The 23,547-nt window shown below is 37.8% G+C and overlaps 1 protein-coding gene across 4 annotated transcripts in view; it reads right to left on the bottom strand.

Annotated features, from left to right (window-relative positions):
- The window catches only part of VCAN (versican), a 111,681-nt gene that overhangs the window by 67,277 nt on the left and 20,857 nt on the right, over positions 1-23,547 (bottom strand). For all 4 annotated transcript variants that reach the window (XM_005557318.4, XM_005557320.4, XM_005557319.4 and 1 more), the window contains exons 4-6: positions 21,485-21,659; positions 21,273-21,400; positions 2,876-3,169 (exon numbers count right to left, since the gene is read on the bottom strand). In XM_005557318.4, coding sequence (XP_005557375.3) covers positions 2,876-3,169; positions 21,273-21,400; positions 21,485-21,659 — 597 coding nt within the window. The remainder of the gene's footprint in view (positions 1-2,875; positions 3,170-21,272; positions 21,401-21,484; positions 21,660-23,547) is intronic.

Below are 23,547 nucleotides of genomic sequence, written 5' to 3'. Positions count from 1 at the left end.
AAACAAGAAAAATATGGTTATATTTCCAAATTCCTCTACATAACCAGCCAGCTGTATATCTCTGAAATCACTTTTGGAACTGTAGCTGAGGCCATGACTCTTACGAATTTTACCCTTTAGTCACTACTTGACTATGTGGGAAAGGTGGACATGAATTAAGTCATTTTGAAAATATTTTTCAAATTATTTAAAAATATATACTAGGCCAGGAGCAGTGGCTCACTCCTGTGATCCCAGCATTTTGGGAGGCCGAAATGGGTGGATCACCTGAGGTCAGGAATTCGAGACCAACCTGATCAACATGGTGAAACCCCATCTCTGCTAAAAACACAAAATTAGCCGGGCATGGTGCTGTATGCCTGTAATCTCAGCTACTTGGGAGGCTGAGGCAGGAGAATCACTTGAACCCGGGAGGTGGAGGTTGCAGTGAGCTGAGATCGCACCATTGTACTCCGGCCTAGGCAACAAGAGCAAAACTCCATCTCAAAAAAAAAAAAAAAAAAGTGTGTGTGTGTGTATATATATGTGTATATATATGTGTGTGTGTGTATATATATATACCCACACACTAAAAAAAAGTTTGAAAAATAAATTAGAAATTTTGGAAAACTATTGGCATTATGTGTGGTTTAAGAAAGGCTTCTAGGCCGGGCGCGGTGGCTCAAGCCTGTAATCCCAGCACTTTGGGAGGCCGAGGTGGGCGGATCACTAGGTCAGGAGATCAAGACCATCCTGGCTAACACAGTGAAACCCTGTCTCTACTAAAAAAGACAAAAAAATTAGCCGGGTGTGGTGGTGGGCACCTGTAGTCCCAGCTACTTGGGAGGCTGAGGCAGGAGAATGGCGTAAACCCGGGAGGCGGAGCTTGAAGTGAGTGGAGATCGTGCCACTGCATTCCAGCCTGGGCAACAGAGCGAGACTCTGTCTCAAAAAAAAGAGAAAGGTTTCTATATGGCTAAACTCTTTTAACTTTCTATGTACTGAATGAATTCTGAATATAATAACATCTTAAGTAGGAAATAAATAAGAATCTAGCCACATGCTTAGGTGGGGAAGAAAGCAAAATATGAATCCATTATATGTACAAGTTATATACATGAAATGAATTAGAGAGATAAAAATGAATATAAACTTTTAAACATTTTTTGAATTTTGTGCAGATTTTTAGTAGGTGGTTACTCTATTTAAACATAAGTACCTTGTTATTTCATGTGTATTTTTCAATTAAATAATTTAAAACACATCAGGATAAATTCTTTAATAATAGTCTTTGTGGCTATAGACAGGCTTTGATTTAAATTTTACCCACAGAGAGACGAAAAACGTTGTTTAAAAGTTTTCCGGTGCCAGTTTTATTAATAAAGCACAAGAAAATATCAAATAAGGAAGTCAGGCTGGATAATTCTACTCCTTCCCTAATTTAACCTCTCCAAGCCTTCCCCACAGCATACCAATCTGATTTTGTGCCTTAATTATGTCAGTCACGTAATGTAAAACTGATTTTAGAGCCTGAAGTACTTGAAAAATCATTGTTGTGACAATGTGGCTTAAAGGAATGTACATCTGTCTACTTTTAGAGATAAGGTTTATGTTATTGTTGTTTTCCTGAAAATGATTAAGGAAGAATTCTGTTGTTTCAGGGCCTGAGAACAAAAGCTAGCATTTCTACAGCCTTTATGGATTGACCAGCTTGTATCAAGCTAATACACAACACATGGCTTTAACACTCAAGTTGAGTCTAAGGGAGGAGATCCAAGCAGAGGCTTCTTAGTAGGAGATAAAAGTGTGAAAACAAACCTTTTGGTTGCACGAACATCCATTCTACTGACTACTTACAACATCACAGTCTGTGTCTTTTTGCTTGCTTAAAAATGCCTTTGTATTTCACTCTAGAAATCAATTATATAATAAGCTAGTACATTTTGTACTCATTTTAGTGACATATTGCTGTAACAAGATACATTGGAAATTTAGTCAAAATTGTTTACAAATTTGTTTCAACATAACCTGACTCTGTCTTGGATATACCCAAGGTCACCAAAATTCTGGGAGATCTTTGTTTAGCTAGCACAGTACAGATGGTTCAGTAAATATTCCAATGAGATGCTAGATTACTTGCTCGTTTAATTTGCATACTACAATTATGATACTTTATCATGTGACTATTGCTAACATTATTTGAGGACATCTGGAAAATTAAAATAATTATGAATGTTGAGAAACATTATTTAAAAAAACAATGTTAATTAGTAAACCTAAGTAAAGATACTCTGTTATAGGCTGCAAAGAACACATACTGTACTTCAATATGATATTACAGATGATTAGAAGGCATGAATTTCCATTACTTGAAATAAATGGAGATTTTTATTGATAGTATAGTTCATTTTTAGTTATGACTTTTTGAGTATCCATGTCAGCTTCAAGTACTCACCTGTAATTACTAAAATTTAAATTCTCTGCCATCTCAAAGAAAGAGAGTGATACCAAAGACAAAATAAACAATCTTAAGGATTTAACTCAGCCTCACTTGGCCTCAGCACTGTAGCACCAATAAGCAAATTGCAAAATTTAGGGACTGCAATTAATATAAAATACTCAGAAATATGCTCTGTGGCTCTGGACAGAACAGAGCACAGTTAAAGCTTAACCTGATATTTCCTCACCCCTCTAAAAATCCATTTGTCAGAATTCCTGTGGTTTTAACCATATCACTGCTGTTCAGTTTGCTTGCTTTTGAAAATCACTGAACTGTTTCCATTCCGTGCACAAACTGCAAGACATGGAATCCATTCCAACGGCTAGTTGAACATCAATGCATGCTTCGAAGCATTTTTTTTAATCTGTAATTTTTAAAAAGGTATCAAACACTTACGTTTAAAGCAGTAGGCATCAAATCTGCTATCAGGGGGAGGGAAGCCTGTCTGGTTCTCAAAACGATACAGGGTTCTCACCCCAAGTAGACCACCTCCACACTGGGCCCTGGCCACAGTCACAGGGTGGCGCACGCTGGCATCCGACAGCCACCCGTAATCGCACTGGTCAAAGCCGTTCCTCCACGCCGCCTGGAGTTCCCCCACTGTTGCCAGCCTGGCGTCCTGGTTTTCACACTCTTTTGCGGCCTCCTCGAAGGTGAATTTACTGGGGGCAGTGAGGTGGAACACATCACCTGGAAAAAGAAGAGGGGAAAAAAAGCCCAAAGTTTTATTATTCATTCCTTTCCTGTTGGATAAATATGGTGGGGGAGCAATTGGAGAAGCATGTAATACTTTTTCATGGCAAGGTAGCAGCTTCTGATACTTTAAAGCAGAAAACATAATGGTGACTTAGCTTCGTTATAATTATGAATACATAATCATAAATAAAACATACCAGAGAAGTTTTATTCTGTACGTGTGTGTGTGTGTGTATATTGGCCATAGAATCAGTCATTTGATAATAACATTTTATAATACATTCTTAAAAATAAACAAATCCTTCTGAGTGATTCTTTAGATTACTATCCAGGAATTTTTTTTTTTTTTTTTTTTTTAAAGCCTGCTATGTGCTTCCTAACACTGCATGTTGGAGGGGAAATCCTGCATTGAACTGCCACCACGGTTATTCCACTTTGTTTATCCTAAAATCCAATCGTAATTATCCGGCTTTCCTTCTCATTTATAACTACCAACAAAAAGAATTAACGCCATTAAATAAAAATAAAAAATAAAAATAAGAAAACCTCCAGAAATGTGAAGATGGAAAGAGCTCAGAGCGGTACGGAATTCTACTTCCTGCCTTCCCGTACCAGGAACAGGGCTGCCATGATGGTCAGGAAGGTTGTGGCCTGCACAGGAGCAGTGGGCCCAGTGTGTAGGGAGGGCCAAGGTCGCCTCCCTCTCAGCCAGCCAAAGAAACTGCAGCCTCTTTGGAGAAAGCCTTTGTTTCACTTGCTCTGCGCAGAGGGAGCACTTTTTGCTAATTCTTACAAAGACACCCCAAGTGCTAGCAGGGGCTTCAACTAGGTCAAGATACTTTTTTTTTTTTTTTTTTTAGGAGAATCGTTTGAACCCGGGAGGCAGAGGTTGCAGTGAGCTGAGATCGCACCACTGCACTCCAGCCTGGGACAGAGCGCGACTCCATATCAAAAAAAAAAAAAAGAGAGAGAGAGAGAGAAAATACTACCCCCCTCCGCCACCGGCTCGGGTCCCAGATGGAGTCTCACCCTGTCGCCCAGGTTGGAGTGCAGTGGCACGATCTGGGCTCATTGCAACCTACACCTCCCGAGTTCAAGAGATTCTCCTGTCTCAGCCTCCCAAGTAGCTGGGATTACAGGCGCCTGCCACCATGCCCATCTAATTTTTGTATTTTTAGTAGAGACGGGGTTTTGCCATGTTGGCCAGGCTGGTCTCGAACTCCTGAACTCCTGATCCACCCGCCTCGGCCTCCCAAAGTGGTGAGATTGGTTAAACAGATTTTTTAATTTGCTGACTGATTAACAAGAAAAGGCTGGACAGTTGCTTTTTTTATTACTAAGTCTAATTAGCAGAGGGTATATTCATTATCATTTAACATGTTACAATGAAAGATTCTGGAAATTTTAGAGTTTATTAAATTGGACTTTTACTTAGCTAACTAACATAACAGTTTGCTGAAATAAATTCAACACAAATTAAATTATGTTTTTCACATGTGAGCAAAAGTAACCAAAGACAGAGGCAGAATTAGAGAATACCTAAGCCAATATTGCAGGCAAGAGGAGAAATGAAAACTGAAATAGAAAGTTAAAATGTTGATAGCCCACTATTGTAGCTGAGAGTCCTGTTTCCATCTCACTGAGGCTGACCTCTGATTCTATGATATATTAGACAACTGGGATCCAAAGAGCTGTCATGATTTGGATCTTCATCTGACTAAATCCAGATGTAACAAGCAATTGTTTAAAATGAATAGTGCTATTACTTTCTCTGAGTGGGCGATAGCACTATAAAACAAGAAAAATTAGTGATGGGGAAAATGGCCAAAGCACACATATCAGCTTTTCTCACTATATATCTAAAACTGCTATTGAGAAAACTAGGCCAAATTTCAGTGAGAGCTATTTGAAGAAGGGAGAGGGAAATTACTTTCACCTAACTGAAAGAAATGGTAGAGGTGAACATAGCTTTTTATTCTTAATTATCTAGTCTGGCAAAGGACAGTAATCTCAAATACAACAATACACTCAAAGAAAAAGTTCCCCCTCCCTGCTCTCACAGTGTCTCCCTTCCAAATACATTTTAAAAGCATAAGGGTCACAGTGCCAGTTACATAGTATGTATTCAATAAGATTTGTTAAATGAATGGCTCTTCAAGTTCTTATTAAGAAGCTAGGTCTCTTTTTTCCCCCATCCTTCCTAACAGCACATTAAATAAAGCTAACTCTGCTACAAAGCTTTGGAGAGATGACTGCTGCCTGAAACAGGCATTTTATCTCACCATAGACTTGGCTCAAAGCAACATGTAGAAAGGCAGAGAAATTACATCACCCTGAACAGCCTCCTTCACCTCAGAATAACACTTGCCTGAGGCCTGAAAGGGCTGCAAGTGTAAAGAAGGCAGTGTGCCAATAGTTTTCCCTGAGAGGTAGAACCCTTGGACTTGTTATTACAGCTGGAATATTAGTTGTGTTGCCTTAGTTTCCTGCATTTCCTGAGATACTCCTACCTTAAGGCAAAACTACCATTCCTCTGAAGTAAGAAGTGTGATTGGCCAACCACAGCAGGGCAAATAAATATAATTAATTGAGTAAAACTCTGCTTCTCCAACTGCACTGTTAGTCTATCTATTGGGGGACATCAACTTCTCCAAGGAAGACCAGACCAAAGGGCTAATGAGGAAAAAATGGCAGCATGATTTCACGGGTAGCTGGTTTCCCAGTTTTAAACAGCAAACATGTTTGCAGTATTAAAAGAAAGAAAGGCTTCAGTAGGTGCTGGCCTGTTACAAAGAGAATTCTCTTATTAGTAGTAAATCAGTTCTGACCTAATTACAAAACTTTTCATGTAGAAACTCTTGTTAAATCTGACTTTATATCAGAATATCAATTATTTAATTCACTTGTTTGAAGTATACAATTTTCAATTATTTGTTTGATACCCATAGAATGATCATTTTACTACTCTGATTAAATTGTTATCCCCAATGCCATTCATCTTCCTTCCTTCCTTCCTTCCTTCCTTCCTTCCTTCCTTCCTTTTCAAAAAAGATGGAGTCTTGCTAAGTTGTCCAGGCAGGAGTGCAGTGGCTTTTCCCAGGCATGATCATAGCACACTCTGTCCTCAACTTCCTAGCCTCTGGCAATCCATCTTGCCTCAGATTCCTGAGGAGCTGGGACTACAGGCAGGCACCACTGTGCCCAACTTATCTTTTCAATTGTGTGTAGAAATTTTTCAAACTTTCCAAATAAAATTTTTATAAAACATATTACAAGAAACATTACCACTGAGATTTTGATAATTCTGATGAAAAAAGGAAGATTTAACCAGAATCAATTGAGTTACTTTAAGGTGAGGATTAAAATAATTAATCTATTAAGATAATGTGTGGTCGGTTATTTTATTCAGCAATAATTATTGTTTTATTACAGAATGAGAAAAGAAAAAAAATATTTAAATTATGTTCTAAAAAATAACTATCTAAGCTTTCCTAAATCATAATTGTTTAGTGCGAACATAACCTTGCTCACCTCAAAAACCTAATGATACAGTGAAGCATTTACACTATAGAATTGAGTATGCCTTTAATCTCTTATAATTAACACCCAATCTATACCAAATGTGATAAGTTAAATGTCCAAACTTCTGTCCTTTCCATGTATCAACCCTCTATTATTAAGCAGGGACATCTGTACACAAATCTGTTTTATGGAATATTCTGGAAAACACTGCTCTAAAGACGTGTATTTTAATCAAGAAGAGGAATCTCAATTAACTTACAACATACATAACTTGGTACTAAGTTTCTGGTGTGTCTCAGCCTGTTTAAGATAGAAGCAAAGTGAGCAGACTGGGTACCCAGTCAGAATTGAAGCAGGAGACAACAAAGCAAAGTATATATGATGCCAGTTGCCTCCCAGGGTTATGTCAAAGACTGCAAGTGAGCAAAAAGGGGAATGAGGCAGAGCGGGGAACTCTGATGAAGGGTCTAAGACAGCAATTTAAGTTGAACATAGAAAGAGCTCATTACTTAAAAAGAAGCTCATTTTATACAAAGTAAACCAAGGTATGGCAGATAGCAACAGGCTTTCTCCTCAACAATAAATTCCAGGAATAAGTCTTTCAACCCCATATATCACAAAAAAAATGCAGATTTTTAAGCTAAACATTATCTATTTCCACACTGAGAAAAGAAATGAAGATGTTAACATTTTCAAAGTTTCTATTGATCTATTTTCAGTCTTTAAATCCATAGTCAGGAATTATTTATAAGTCAAATTATATGTTGTAAACTATAGCACAGTGGAATGAAACTAGATAGAAATGAAGCCTGGGCCAGCAACAGAATTGTAAATCCAGGCTTGGTCCAAAAATGAATGGTCATAGAAGGATGCCTCCAAAGATAAAATCTAATGCCTAGAGGGAAAGTCAAATCAGGAACCCAAGGAATGGACAAAAGAGAAAGCCACTGATCACAGCAAACATGGGAAATCAGGCAAATCAAATAGGCAAGTTTGCTTAGTTGCTGTTTCTCAACATGATTTAATTGGCCCAGCTGTGTAAGCTCCTACCCAGAGGGTATCGTAAAGCTACCTTTTTACCTCTGATGAGAATAATAAAAGTTCTTCCTGAGTTTTTAATCACAGTACAACCTTTAGAGTTAGACGGGGAATGCACAGCATTCAGTGAGAGAGAATGCCTATTTTATTAGCATAGAACTAGGTTGTGTTCTCTCTCTGCTCCTGGATAGTTGTACCTGAAGAATTTAATGTACTTTTAGATTTACTGGATAGTTGCTCTCCTGGAAAACAAGCATCTTTTTTTTAGTTTGACAAGAAGCTTATTAATAAGTTCCAGGAGTAGCCTCATCAAAGCAGCTAAATTGATAGGACAATTATCAAAGTTGTAATTACAGCACAGATTTGGAACTTGTTTCTAAATGTTGCCTATCCATGAGAGAATGTTTTATTTTTCTCTAATTGAAAACAGTAAATAAAATGTCAAGTGATATGATTTGGCTGTGTCCCCACCCAAATCTCAACTTGAATTGTATCTCCCAGAATTCCCACATGTTGTAGAAGGGACCCAGGGGAAGGTAATTGAATAATGGGGGCCAGTCTTTCCTGTGCTATTCTTATGATAGTTAACAAGTCTCAAAAGATCTGATGGGTTTATCAGGGATTTCTGCTTTTGCTTCCTCCTCGTTTTCTCTTGCCACTGCCATGTAAGAAGTGCCTTTCACCTCCCGCCAAGATTCTGAGGCCTCCCCAGCCATGTGGAACTGTAAGTCTAATTAAACCTCTTTTTCTTCTCAGTCTCTGGTATGTCTTTATCAGCAGTGTAAAAATGAACTAATGCAGTAAATTGGTACCAGTAGAGTGGGATGTTGCTGAAAAGATACCTGAAAATGCAGAAGCAATTTTGGAACTGGGTAACAGGCATAGATTAGAACCGTTTGGAGGGCTCAGAAGAAGATAGGAAAATGTGGGAAAGTTTGGAACTTCCTAGAGGCTTGTTGAACGGCTTTGCCCAAAATGCTGATAGCGATATTGACAATAAGGTCCAGGCTGAGTTGGTCTCAGATAAAGATGAGGGACTTGGGGACTGGAGGAAAGGTGACTCTTGTTATGTTTCAGCAAAGAGACTGGTAGCATTTTGCCCCTGCCCTAGAGATTTGTGGGAACTTTGAACTTGAAAAAGATGATTTAGGGTATGTGGCGGAAGAAATTTCTGAGCACCAAAGCATTCAAGACGTGACTTGGGTTCTGTTAAAGGCATTCAGTTTTATAAGGGAAGCAGAGCAAAAAAGTTTTGAAAAATTGCAGACTGACTATGCAATAGAAAAGAAAAACCCATTTTCTGGGGAGAAATTCAAGCCAGCTGCAGAAATTTGCATAAGTAGCAAGGAACCTAACGTTAATCCCCAAGACCATGGATAAAATGTCTTCGGGCCATGTCAGAGACCTTCACAGCAGCCCCTCCCATCACGAGGAAAAAGTGGTTTCATGGGCCAGGCCCAGGGTCCCCATGCTGTATGCAGATTGGGAAATTGGTACCCTGTGCCCTAGCCACTCAAACCATGGCTGAATAGGGCCAGTGTGCAGCTCAGGCTGTGGCTTCAGAGGGTGGAAGCCCCAAACCTTGGCAGCTTCCACATGGTGTTGAGCCTGTGGGTGCACAGATGTCAAGAACTGAGGTTGTGGAACCTCCGCCTAGATTTCATAAGATGTTTGGAAATGCCTAGATACCCGGGCAGAAGTTTGCTGCAGGGGTGGGGCCCTCATGGAGAACATCTGCTAGGGCAGTGCAGAAGGGAAATGTGGGGTTGGAGCCCCCAGACATAGTCCCTAAAGGGGCACTCCCTAGTGGAACTGTGAGAAGAGGGCCACCATCTTCCAGAATCCAGAATGGTAGATCCACTGACAGCTTGCACTGTGTGCCTGGAAAAGTCACAGACACTCAATGCTAGCCCATGAAAGTAGCCAGGAAGGAGGCTGTACCCTGCAAAGCCACAGGGGCAGAGCTGCCTGAGACCATAAGAACTTACCTCTTGCATCAGCATGACCTGGATGTGAGACCTGCAGTCAAAGGAGATCATTTTGGAGTTTTAAAATGTGACTGCCAGACTGGATTATGGACTTGCATGGGCCCTGTAACTGCTTTGTTTTGGCCAATTTCTTCCATGTGAAATGGTTGTATTTACCCAATACCTGTACCCCCACTGTATCTAGGACATAACTAGTTTGCTTTTGATTTTACAGACTCATAGGCAGAAGGGGCTTGCCTTGTCTCAAATGAGACTTTGGACTGGACTTTTGGGTTAATGCTGAAATGAGTTAAGACTTTGGGGAACTGTTGGGAAGGCATGATTGGTTTTGAAATGTGAGGACATGAGATTTGGAGGGGCCGGGGTGAAACGATATGGTTTGGCTGTGTCCCCACCCAAATCTCAACTTGAATTGTATCTCACAGAATTCCCACGTGTTGTGGGAGGGACCCAGGGGAGGTTATGGAATCATGGGGGTCGGTCTTCCCCATGCTAGTCTTGTAATAGTTAATAAGTCTCATGAGATCTAATGGGTTTATCAAGGGTTTCTGCTTTTACTTCTTCCTCATTTTTTCTTGCTGCCACCATGTAAGAAGTGCCTTTCACCTCCCACCATGATTCTGAGGCCTCCCCAGCCATGTGGAACTGTAAGTCCAATTAAACCTCTTTTTCTTCCCAGTCTTGGGTATGTCTTTATCAGCAGCATGAAAATGGACTAATACATCAGGAAATATATCAAATATATTTTATATAAACAAAGTGATGCATTACTTAAGATGTCAGGTTTAAAGTAAGTTAAATTGTTATAATAAGAATTCATCAGGATGAGCGCAATGGCTCACGCCTGTAATCCTAGCACTTTGGGAGGACAAGGTGGGTGGATAATCTGAGGTCAGGAGTTCGAGGCCAGACTGGCCAGCACAGTGAAATCCTGTCTCTACTAAAAATACAAAAATTAGCCAGGCGTTGTGGTGCATGCCTGTAATCCTAGCTACTGGGGGGCTGAGGCAGGAAGATTGCTTGAACCCAGGAGGCAGAGGTTGCAGTGAGCTGAGATCGTGCCACTGAACTATAGCCTGGGCAACAGAGAGAGACTCCATCTCAAAAATAAAAAAAAAATTCATCAAGGTACATACATATATATTCAGATTAGTGTACATATAAAATATGATATATAACAGAGCCTTTCATGCATAGGATAATTTGCATATTCATATGGAAAGCATATGCAGTATCTTAAGCCATAGTTTTCCAAAATTTCAAATTAAATACATATAGCTTTGACATATTCCTGTTATTTCAACTTTCCAGGGATGCCCTAGAAGAAATTGGGAGAGATGTTGTAAGACTTTAATATCTGATGACATTCCACAAACTAAAGTTATCTTAATTGTGGGAATTAACATCAGAAATTAAGAGAAAAAATACTCTAATTTGACCAATAGCTGCTACAAGACTCCCTAGAAAGTGGACCATGTATATTTTTTTCACAATTCTGTTTGCTAAGTGGAAAAGCTGCTTCTTGACTGACTCAAACATGACACATACTGAAATGGCAAGCAATGATGAAAACAAATCAAAACATTAAAAATGACCCAAAGTGTTCAAAAGCTAGTTTATACTCAGGAGTCACTCAACAATATGATTAAAAAGCCTGAGTCTAGAGTAAAACTGGGATAGTATCTTTCTCCCCCACTGACAATTCTTGCAATCACCAAAGTGAAAGGAGGACTTAATCACAGATAATTACACAGTTCTTTCCTGGACTGCAGCAAATGGGCTGCTCTCTGTGGCAGTCAAAGCTGAGATCTCACCAGTTTTCTAGCAGAGTATATTTGCTGGGTGATGTGATACATGATTATGTTTCTTCTGTTCATTGGTGCTTATAGCTCTACTATACTGCACTATTTGGTCTGAAAATCAGTTCTTATAGACTAATTTATAATTTCCTTTTGGAAATTTGGGACCAGAACTCCCTGGTTTTTTGGCTTGTTGTTGTTGTTGTTGTTTTACTATAAAAGTTCAAGATTGTTAAATGTTTTCACATTTCCTTGCTATCTGGGTCAAAATGGTATATAAGTAATAAATGGATGCAAAAGTAAATGGGATGAGTAAGCAGGAAGTAGTTACATGAAAATGAACTTCTAAATACCCATATGATAAAATCGCTAACAGAATATATCAAGTATCAAGGTAATGGCAACAATTCAATAAAATGATTAGCTTTGACGTGTTGGACTTTTAAGCTTTTTCAACACTTTCTTTTTCTTCTCTGTGTCTCTCTCTCTATCTCTCTGTCTATCTGTCTCTCTGTCGTATTTTGGTCTGTATTGATAAACATAAGATCAAAGCAGCAAAAACTAATGCTTATTATCCACTGAATCACAAAGTCCATCAGCTTCACATGGATTGGTTAACAGCTAATATATACAGCTATATAATCTTTTAAGGGCTAACATTTGTAGATAATTTAAAAGCCAGTCAATTTCCTCTAAGATTTGATTATTTAACCTGCACAAAGGCCAATCTTCTGTTAACCGAGACAAGAAAACTCTAGGGCTGCCAAAATAACTTCATTTTAGACCCCACAGTTAGTGTTAGGCTGGTAATGTTTCTAATTTGGGAGTAATGAGACTAGAAAGCTAGGAGGGCCCTCTCCAAATTTCTCCCTTGTATTAGGCTAAAGTAGAGCATAATGTGGCTTAAAGCATAGTCTTTGAGTTTTAAAAATATTAACCTGTAATTAATTATTAGAGAATTAGCCATAGTCTACTATGATAGTTAATATTCTCTAAATCAGATTGTATTCATTTGAAAATGAATCTGCATATTTGCAAATGTGTTATTACACAAGATCTTACCTATGTCAATTTGAAGAGGTTAAAGATGCAGGAAGCCCCCACTAAAATGTAAACACATTTGTACGGTTTTCAGAATGTCTGGACTCATTCTTTCCCATTGACAGAGCAGTAGGTTTTAATTAGAGTGAGAAAGAGGTTCTAAAAATTTCTGGGTTTCTGAGTCTTCAAAATATACAAAAGATTGAACGTGTTATTTGGTTTGACAGGCACAGAATGACCTCAGGTCAACACAGGAGGATCAGCCTAGTTTGGGTTTTTTTGGCTTTTCACAGCTGGGAGGTAAATGGCGACTGTATTTCCAAAGAAGTTCTTTTGATTCAGAACTCCAGGAAACCCTGACATCAAAACCTTAAAGCAAATGACTGTCACATGCTTCAAGGAGTTTATGTCAAGACCGTTCTACTTATGTAAAGTAAGATTATAAAATGAAAGAGAGTGTATAAAGAAAATCCTAAGGAATCCACTAATAAACAATTAGAACTAAGAGGCAAGTTCAGCAAGGTTGCAGGATACAAGACCAATATATAAAAATCAATTGCATTTCTATACACTTGTAATAAACAATCAAAAAACAAAATTAAGAAAATTATATTTGCATTTGCATCAAAATAGTAAAATATTTACAAGTAAATTTAACAAAAGAACTGCAAAACTTATACTCTGAAAAGAACAAAATATTGTTGAATAAAATGAAAGAATATCTTTAAAAAAGCGAAAGATATCTGAGGTTCACAGATCAGAAGCCATAATATTGCTAAGAGGGAATATACCCCAAGTTGATCTAGAGATGCATTGCAATCTATATCAGAATCCTAGCTGGCTTCTTTGCAGAAATTGACAAGCCAATTTTAAAATTCATATGGGAACTCAAGAAATCCAGAATACGAAAACAATTTTGAAAAAGAAGAACACAGTTGGAGGCCTCACACTTTCCAATTTCAAAATTTACTACAAAGCAATTGTAATAAAGACATTGTGGTACCGGCATAAAGATAGACATACAGATCAATGGAATATAATTGAGAGTCTAGAAATAAACCCATCTACCTATGGTCAATTGATTTTCAACAGGGTGCCAAGGTCATTAAATGGAGAAATAATTATCTTTTCAACAAATGGTGCTGGGACCACATCCAAAAGAATGAATTTGGACTCCAACCTCACACCATATACAAAAGCTAACTCCAAATGGATCAAAATAAAAGCAAAAGAGTTAAAACTTATAAATCTCTTAGAATAAAACACAGAGATAAATCTTCATGACTGGAGATTTGGGAATGTTTTCTTAGATATGACACCAAAAGCACAGAAATTTTAAAAATAGACAAATTGGACTTTTCATCTAAATTAAACACTTTTGTGCTTCAAAGGGCCTTATCAAGAAAGTAAAAAGACAACTCACTGAATCAGAAAAACTATTTGTAAATCATTTACATGAGAAGACATGCAAATCTAGAATATACAAAGAGCACTCACAATTTAATAATAAAAAAACAACACAATTATAAGTGGGCAAAGTTTCAGAGTAGACATTTCTACCAAGAAGATTGATAAATAACTAGCAAGCACATAAAAAGATGTTGGAGCTCATTAGCCATCAGAGAAATACAATTGAAAACCATAGAGATACTACTTTACACTCATTAGGATGGCTACACAAAAGGTCAAATAATAGCAAGTGTTAACAAGACTGTGGAGGAATCAGGACCCTAATATACTGCTGATGAGAATGTAAAACGGTACAGCCACATTGAAAAACAGCCTAGAATTTCCTCAAAAAGTTAATAGTAGAGTTACCATTTGACCCAGCAATCCCAATCATTGTAATCTTATCTGTAATGCAATCATTGCTCAAATAAGAATTATGATTTTTTCTAATGAGATATCAGAGATTTGGGGGAGCTTTGAGGGTACTTTTTATCTTCTTGGCTTGCAAGACTGTCTGCTGCTCTACTGGGGAATCTTTGGTGGTCCCGTGAGTTTATGGCAGTAGAAGAAGAAAAAAAGGCATATCCAATCACTTAATGTCTGTGCCTCAGTTTCCTTACAGGCAAAGGTGAGGTTTCTTTTAAAAAGTTCCTGACAAAGATTTCATAAGATTTAAGTTAAATAATACTCCAACCATACAGTAGATGTTTTCCTTCCTCATTCTACTCATGAAGCTACCTCACAGTCAATCTTACTGAAGTCACTATACTGAATAAGGACATCATCTTCCAGAGGTGCTCCCCCCATGCTGTGCTTAATTGCTTTCCTCTTTGGCTCTTAGGTAGACTGTTCAAACACTGTACACAGAAGCAACTCCAAGCAAGGTGTGTTAATCTCCAAAGTCTATATAGGAAGCTACAGAGCATAAAAAGTTTTCGGCATCTTCTAGGCCCAACTGCAACAAATGTGAAGAGATTCTGAAATCAAGAATCACTATTTTAACCATCAGCTGAATCATAGTGTGCAAGAGGCTCTTCAAGCTGATATGTGGCTTTTTAACTGAATAAGCCCAGTAAGGACACAAATCACTAATTCTTAAATAACCTCCATCAGTGAAGTATTCTGTGGATTACATACTGTAAATCTCATTAAAATTAACAGGCAATCTGAGAATCTATAGGAAAAAAATTACACAATTTCCAGATTTGATATCTGATTTTGGTTCAATCAAAACCTCTACAAAGCTAGAACTAACCCTGCTTTAAGACCTACTTGATGATGTTTATCTAAATGCTTAGATTTTCATATCTAAAGGAGCTCATAAAGTAACGAAAATGCAAAAGTTGTTCTGGTTCTAGGTGAGTCACAAGAATGATATGGAGGCATTAGGTAAGTCACAGAGGTGACAAAGCCATCTTGGAGTTTGACATCAGGAAACAGTAAAAATAATAACCTATAATTGATGAATAGGTATTAATACAAGAAAAGCAATCCCAGAGAGGACAATTTGCTGGGAAGGAATGGAAGGCAAGGAAAATAAATTATCATGAGAGGCCAGAAAGGAGTATCTCTGGGAAGGAGTAATTTCTAAGAGACATCAAAGAAAAGAGTGAGAGGAGAAATACAAAGAGAAAAAAATTGTATCATGGTGATTAAATAATGGTAAAAAGTAGATCTTTTTGAATTTGGTAAATAATGCAAAGCATTTTTTCAAGTGTTATAGATAAATGGCAAGGTGGTGGTGGAAGGCAGTTTCCAGAAGAGACAAAGATTGGAAAAATACTACAATTACCACCAACTATTTGTTGGATAACTATTATGTGTCTGTGATTGGAACAGGCTCTTGATTGCAGTTGGGAAAGATATAGAAGTTTACGGTCTTATCTCTACTAGAGCTTACAATAATTTTGCTGAAATAAAACAAACATATAACATTTTATATTTTATGAACACAAAGAAACCAGAAAGCAATTAAGCAATAAATCACATGGAACTAACTCTAAGTAAAGTAGAAGTTCAGAGTCAAGAAATTTCAGTGTGAGCTGCAATAGCCAAAAGGGGGATCCTGGAAGCAGTAAGTCTTCAAGCACAGGCAAAATCACAATGTTGAAGGGATGACGGGTGTGTGTTCCCTGAGAGGAACAGAGCAGACTTGCAAGCAGGAGCAAGCAAAGGGTCTGTAAAGGGCAAGATGCACGTGTGTGGGGTCACACTGAAGAGTGTGGGAACCAAGGGTGAATAGATTGCAGTAGAGCAGGTCTAGGATTTGAAGACCAGGCAGAGTATATGCTTGTGGATGAAGCCAACAAAACCAACGCACAATGTTAAGTAGGAGAATTACATGGCAATGATGTTTAAGTGTTTTGATGGTAGTAAAACAGATCCCCCGAAGTACTCTTAAAGTGATGGGGACTATATGTGACAACCAAAACCAAAAATGAAACTCAAAAGTGATTCACAAACTAGAAATATGGGTATGAAATTCAGAAGAGAATTCGGGGGCTAAACATGCAAAACTAGAAATTAACATCTTCATTGTTCACTTATTAGTTCTTTTGGTATTCTTTCATGCCCCATAGGTCCCACAAGACTTTTGGCTTACAATTTATGTATAAGAGAACAAAAATGAAATTAAACAAACTAATAAGAAAATTAAAGCAATAAAAAAATCAGGAAGCTGGTAGGATACTGATGGAGCCTAGAGAAGTGTGAAACTATCCAGAAAGCAATTGTAAAGTAAGGTGAGTAGGGAGGCATTAATGGTTTAGAAGCATTAATTCACTCATTTATTCAGCTCTACCTATGGAGCACCTACTATATGCTAAGGAAATATTGGGCATACAGAAATGAACTTGTATGTTTCCTTCTTTCCCCAAATCCATAGTTTAGTAGGAGAGAAAGAAGTATAAGCAAATATTTGCAAGAGGGTAATTATAGTCATACATTCAAGGTTCAGAGATGATAAAGATGAGAAGAATCAACCAGGTCTTCAGGAGGGAATATGAGATGAAAGAGAGTGCCCACAGTATAGGCCTGTCAAAGTGCTGGGAAGTTTGTGTAAAAAACCAGGGAATTGGAATAGTAGGATAGTAGTTAACCCAGGTGAAGTAAATATCAAAAGGCAGGGCTATATAGAAAATGCAGGCCATAAGAGGATAGGCCTATGTCATAAGGGAAAGAAACTCCTGAACCAACCATTTGTCAGGTCTGGGGACAAGACTGGAAGTATTGACTCATTTGCAAGGAAACTAAGTGGGTCAACAATGAAAGAAGGTAGTAGGACCTCATCTGCAATCCTCCAATTTATCTGTGGGGTAAATTAAATGCCTAAAAAAGAAACTTGTTTTTTAAAGTACCTGCTACCATCAGGAAGCCAAATAAATAGTCAGTCTATTAATTTCATTCTTAAATAATTCCGATCCTTTACCTAATTTCTTGAGCCATTTAATCATCTCAACTCTACCTTAAAACCCTCCCAGTGTTTTCCAAATCTGTCTTACTGGGAAACAAAGTTTAAAATTCCTAATAAGGATTATTTTGTGGATCTTAATTTCTAGATTCCCATTTATAAATTTTAATTTCATTAATTTCTTAATAATAGCATTATATTACTGATTGAATCATGTCTAATAAGCCATCATAATTTCCAGACCATTTCTAAGAACACAAGCTGATATTTAAATGTTTACTAGTGAATATAGCTAATGTAATTACTCTTTAACACTTAATAGGTTATTTTGAAAAGCAGAATTAAGTATTCATTGAATATGCATAACTGTTATAATCACCACCTTAGGAAAAGAACTCTACTAGATTTTTCTCCCAAAACTGGCAGGATTTAATTTAGTGCAATGATTTACATTTTATAGAGAAACACATATGTCAGGAAAATATGACATTATAAAACAAGAAAGGAGAAAAAACAGGTCAACATTCTGTCAACTATATATCTTTCACAACAAATAATTAAATTAAAACAGAAAATTAATTGCCTTTTTGAGCAAGGTTTCATTTTATACTTAATTGGCTTTTTCATCAGACCATCTGGGATATACGGCTTCTGATCTAAATTAATTGCACCTTGGTTCATAACTCCTGTGTGTGTGTGTGTTCCATTACATGCATTCTGAATACATCAAATCTTTTACTGTCCCCACCATTTCTCATACACTCACACTTGGCTCCCCCAAATACAATAAAATATAGGTGGGAATTATTTGACTCATGAATTTAGCAATGCCTCTTACAAGGAATCTTGACTCACCTTCAAATAATCTTTTATCAACATGGTAATTGAAGTATCAGATGTAATTTTATGTAGTCAACTTTCCACAAGAATTTTTTATTAATTCACAGATTAGCCAATGGTCTTTACTTCAAAAGGGAAGACATATACTTCAGTTAAGAAATGAAAGAAGCCTTACAAGAATGATTTCATGATCTTCCTCTTACCTCATCAGCCATAAAAGTTACCTTTCACCCCCATTCCTGCTCACTTTCAAGCCAAGAAAGAAAAGAACAGTGTCCAAAGATTTGATACTTAGTCCAAGAGTCAATGAACAAGGAGGAAAAAAATGTCAGGAACAATGTTATTGTAAACATGGTGAATATCCTCCAGATTTGTCAAATTTCTTCTATGAAACAAATAAATGCCTTGTTACTTTGCTGACACAAATTTCAGCGAGTGCTTGAATTAATATTTGAACTGACTCTTTTATATTTCTCTTCCAAGTTTTACATATTAAAACAAAAAGATTAAAATTCTGTTGATTTGGTATAAAGACCCTAAGTAAAGTTATGCTATATTCCACATTACAAGTTTTCAGTTACCAAATATGTAGATTTATCCAAAATAACTTTATAAACTACAGTTTGGTTACATTGGGACATAAACTGGCTTCCTTAGAAGTGACTGTGTTTATGGAACTGGGAGAGGATGTCTATAAGACTAGTAAGTCCTTCATCATGGGAGATATACATTCATCCTCAGAGCTCCTCTTCTGACAGAGTCCAGTTCCTGAACACTGGTTATGATACTATGAGCAGATTGTGGGGAGCCATCATTCAATGAAGACAGTGTGACTAGGAAATCCCTGGAAGGACTCCCACCACCAAGACTTGTCAAAAGTTCTTCAAACAATACTTGCAGAGGCCCTGAAATTTCTGGGACTTCTATAAAATCCCTCTCTGGGCTTGAAAAAATAATTTTGAATTTGGGCAGTCTATAGCCTTAGAGAGCTGAGAGCTGATAGTACCTCTATCAGAGCAAACTGAAAAACACACGAGGGTTCTCTAGAGCTCTCTGGCTGGTGGCTTCCTGGGTACATAAGCCTATCTTGCCACCAAGGGATCTGGCTTGGGATGCTTATTCATATTTGAATCAGGCCATGAAAGCCCACCGTTTAAATAATATTTGGTAAAGAGCTTTTAGGCTAATTAGATCTTACATATACTTTTGCAAAAGCTACCTCTGGATCATTTCTAGTATTACTAGCATTTCAGATATTGTTTATAACTATCACCCTTGCAGATATTACACTAAGTTAAAACAACAGTGATACAAATTCCCACCTTACCAAAATAGCAGCAACCCAATTTATTTCCTAGATTATTTAATCAGATTCTCCTACCAACCATCTTCTATTATATTTTTTTAAGTCAATTAAAATAAACGCAAGAGAAAAGCTCTAGTTTTATATATTTCAACCATAGCTTGGATGTTATGTTTTCCCTTTTCCTGTATACAAAAATAAAATTTGCTCACATCTGCACTTTTGGTTTAGAAAATACATCTGGCAATCTTCAGTGATAGTGAAAATAAGAATGCTAAGATTCTAGAGAACCACACCTAAGCACCCTTTTTGAAAGCAGGCCTTCTGATGCAAATTTAGTCAAGACATTAGGAAAATATCAGCTGCTTATATTCTAGCTTTCAGGCTCTAAGGTTGCTTATTCAAGTCACAGAATCAGGGAACCACAGAAATTTAAGGTTGAAAGAGACCATAGAAATTATCTAGTCCAGCCTCCTCATTTTAAACATAAGAAAATTCAGATCATTCTTTTTATGTGCACCTAGTCAAAATTAAAAGTATAATTTAATTTAACACTATTATCTATACCTTTAGGATTCTAATAATAGCTGTTAATACAAATGAAAATAAAAACTTGTAGAAACTTCTATTCCATGTGCCTTTATTTTATTTATTTATGTATTTGTTGAGACAAGGTCTCGCTCTGTCACCCACGCTGGAATGCAGTGGCACAATCTCGGCTCTCTACAGCCTCTATCTCCTGGCTCAAGTAAGCCTCCCACCTCAGCCCCCCTGTCCCCCACCCACTTCTTCCACTCCCTGAGTAACTGTGACTACAGGTACATGCCACCACACCTAGCTAAGTTTTGGTATTTTGTAGAGACATGGTTTCACCATGTTACCCAGGCTGGTCTCAAACTCCTGAACTCAAGCTGTCTTCCCATCTAGCCCTCCCAAAGTGCTGGGATTACAGGCATGAGCCACTATGCCCGCCCCCCTGCGCCTTTATAATAAAGCTGCACCATGCTCTTTAGATGTCAGCACTATTGAACTCAAATTTGTCTTTAAGAATCTAACTCAGGCAACGGAGAAATGACAGTGCCAGAATCAGACTGTAAGCAACTTAGAAGGAAGGGCTATATCTTAACTGACTTCACATCTCTAACAACTAGCAGAGTACCTATAAAAATCACAGTAGGAGATTTTTTATGTGTTAACTGGTTTAATGTATTGATTGGTTGAATGAAGGAAGGATTGCTCTGAATATTAGTGTAACAAAATAAACAGGAAGTGAAACTTGAAAATTCCTTCTGGGCTAGTTTACGGAATTATTTAGTTAGCTCTAGGGTGTTTATCAGTACTTGGATTCACCGTGGATTGTCTTCACATGATTTTTATCTTATGCTCTCACCAGAATAGGTACCACCCTTACAGCTTTCTATTCTCAATGCTCTAAAAGTGTATTGGAAACAGTCCAAGAGCAGCATGACTGTAAGAAAACCTGCCATTAACTGAAGACATTTCTAACCTGCATAACCATTTACACACTCCTCCTTCCCTTTCCACTTTAATTTCGGCTTATTTTACCGCAAAATCATACAGTCGTATAAACAAAATGCCACCGTTTGGAATCCAAACAAGCACGAAGAATTGCTCTATTCCAATGCACTTCTGGTCTTCCCTCAATTTTCTCAGTTCATACAAAGATACAGAAACTTAAACATCTTACCATCCAGATGATCCACATAACAATACACATCGTAAGTTTCCTGGGGAGAACGGAATCCATAGGTCCTGACTCCTGCCTTTCCCATCATATCTCCGTAACAGCCTACTCGGGGAGCCCGGATGGGATATCTGGGGAAATAAATGGCTAGTTAGTGGCACTTTCTTCTCACTCTCAAGTTAATAATGAAGGCCTGTGGCCCCCAGACCTCTTACCTGACAGTCTGATCAGCCAGCCAGCCTGCATCACACTGCTCAAATCCATCTTCATAGGCGGCAAAGAGCTGCTCTGGAGTTGCTATGACCGCCCCAATGTCCAAACAAGCCTTCTGAGCAGCCTCAAAATTCAGTGTGTACCTGCTGGTTGACGCCCTGTAGTGAAACACAACCCCTGCAAAGACAACAGCAGACAATTGCCAGCCTGTTCAAATCTCCCACTGCACTATGCAAAATTTCTCATTGGAGTAATGTATCAACTTGGTTGGATACACAGTAATATCATAATAATCATTTACTTTTACTTTATGCAGCATTATGCAAAATCATGTTGATTTGAGGGACTCCAAAAATGCCATTCATCTAGACATCCCATTCTGCTCCATCAGAACATTTCCTAGCAGATCTCCTAGATCCAAGAAAGAGATTTAAGTCACTGAATCCCAATAGTTGTCCTGATTGCAGGTAGTATTCTGTCTATCATGGGAACACCAGATACCTAAAGGGAGTAGATTCTGCAGAAGATACAAAGACCTAAAGGGACCACAAGATCAACTTTTACTTCAGGACTTTATCCAGGGTCAACCCAATGTTTATGCATGAAACACTCACCTGTCTCATAAAAATATTCACTAACACCACTTCCTCCAAATATAAAACACTGAGATATTTACCTTCAGAGACAATGTACCAGAGTGGGAAAGACACTGGACTATTTATGAGTGAGAAGACTTGTTCCAATCCCTAATTTGCTCCTTACTTTTATACAAGTCAGTTTCTCTGAGCTTTAATTTCCTGACCCATAAGGTGGAACTAAAAATATGTATGTTACTTGATTGGTGTGAAGGTCAAATTAGGTAAAGGATTTTCAAATGTTGAGTAGACCACCATGTATCATTCAAATGTTTATCATATTCTTTACCTGACCAGCATAATGTAGCGTCTCTGCTATGACAGATAACATGTATAATTTTTATCCAAAGAAAGCCTGAAATAAATTATCAAATTCTTCCTAGTAGAAGCTCCTGATACTTGCCTCAAATTCCACTTTGTTGTATTTTAGGGGTTGTATAAACTAGTGGTTCTGAATTGTGCTCCAAGGCTCAAGAAATTTTCAAAGGGATGAGGATAGAGCAAGCAAGGGGGTGGAGCTCTGGATCCTCTCTTCCCATGTCAACAAGAGTCTCTCCATTTTTAGCTGGAGTAAATATGATGACTCATTTCTGCAAGACATCAAAGTGGATTGAACTAATGTGCCAGAGAAGTCACTGAAAAATAGAAACTGAGGCAACCAGGTCTTATGAATGAGATTTTATTAAGAGTCCTCCCACTTAAGAACACTTTTTGTTGTTGTTATTTGGAATAAACTGTGGTTTCCAAGATACATGCCGCTCTTCTTATTCCTAGTAATTTCCTGGGATTGACAACAGTTTATCTTCTGCAGCCTGACTTCTAGCTACAAGACTGTCTCCCACGTGTTCATCCTTCTGTCATCAGATCGTCTCTGTCTTCCAAGTTATATTACTACAGTAATATAACTACAGGGGAAAAGACTACCCATCTCATAGATAAGTACCTCAGATCAGTGCCAACACAAAAAGACCTGCACAGGCACTAAGTAGATGCAATGACAACTAGCATTCATTTTCTCATTTCTGATATTTTATGACTCAAATAGGAGATTTTGCCAAAAAAATAATAATAATAATCAAATGGCAATTTGTACCTTCATAGAACCTCTCTAAAATTGCCAGGAAATACATATGGTGCTATCTGGTGAATATAAGAGATAGCTTAAAATGATCTCTAAGGCTTAAGCAAGAATTTGAATAGATTTAGATTAGTTTAATGTTGATCAAAGCTTCAAATAGTCTTCTTGGTAATTAAAAATCTTCCATGTGCACTGAAGATTGGCAGTAAAGGGGCACAAAGAGGCCTCCTCGACCAAGGCAGGGAACTTCAATCTGTATAAGTATCTGCAGTTGCTGGAATAATTTGAAGACCCCATGGAGCTAAGGAGATTAAGTGGAGGATTTTCATTGTTTCAGAGGGGCAAGGGGCAA

The sequence above is a fragment of the Macaca fascicularis genome, chromosome 6, assembly GCF_037993035.2.
Source record: "Macaca fascicularis isolate 582-1 chromosome 6, T2T-MFA8v1.1".
Taxonomy (NCBI): domain Eukaryota; kingdom Metazoa; phylum Chordata; class Mammalia; order Primates; family Cercopithecidae; genus Macaca; species Macaca fascicularis.
This window is presented reverse-complemented; position numbering and strand designations above follow the sequence as displayed.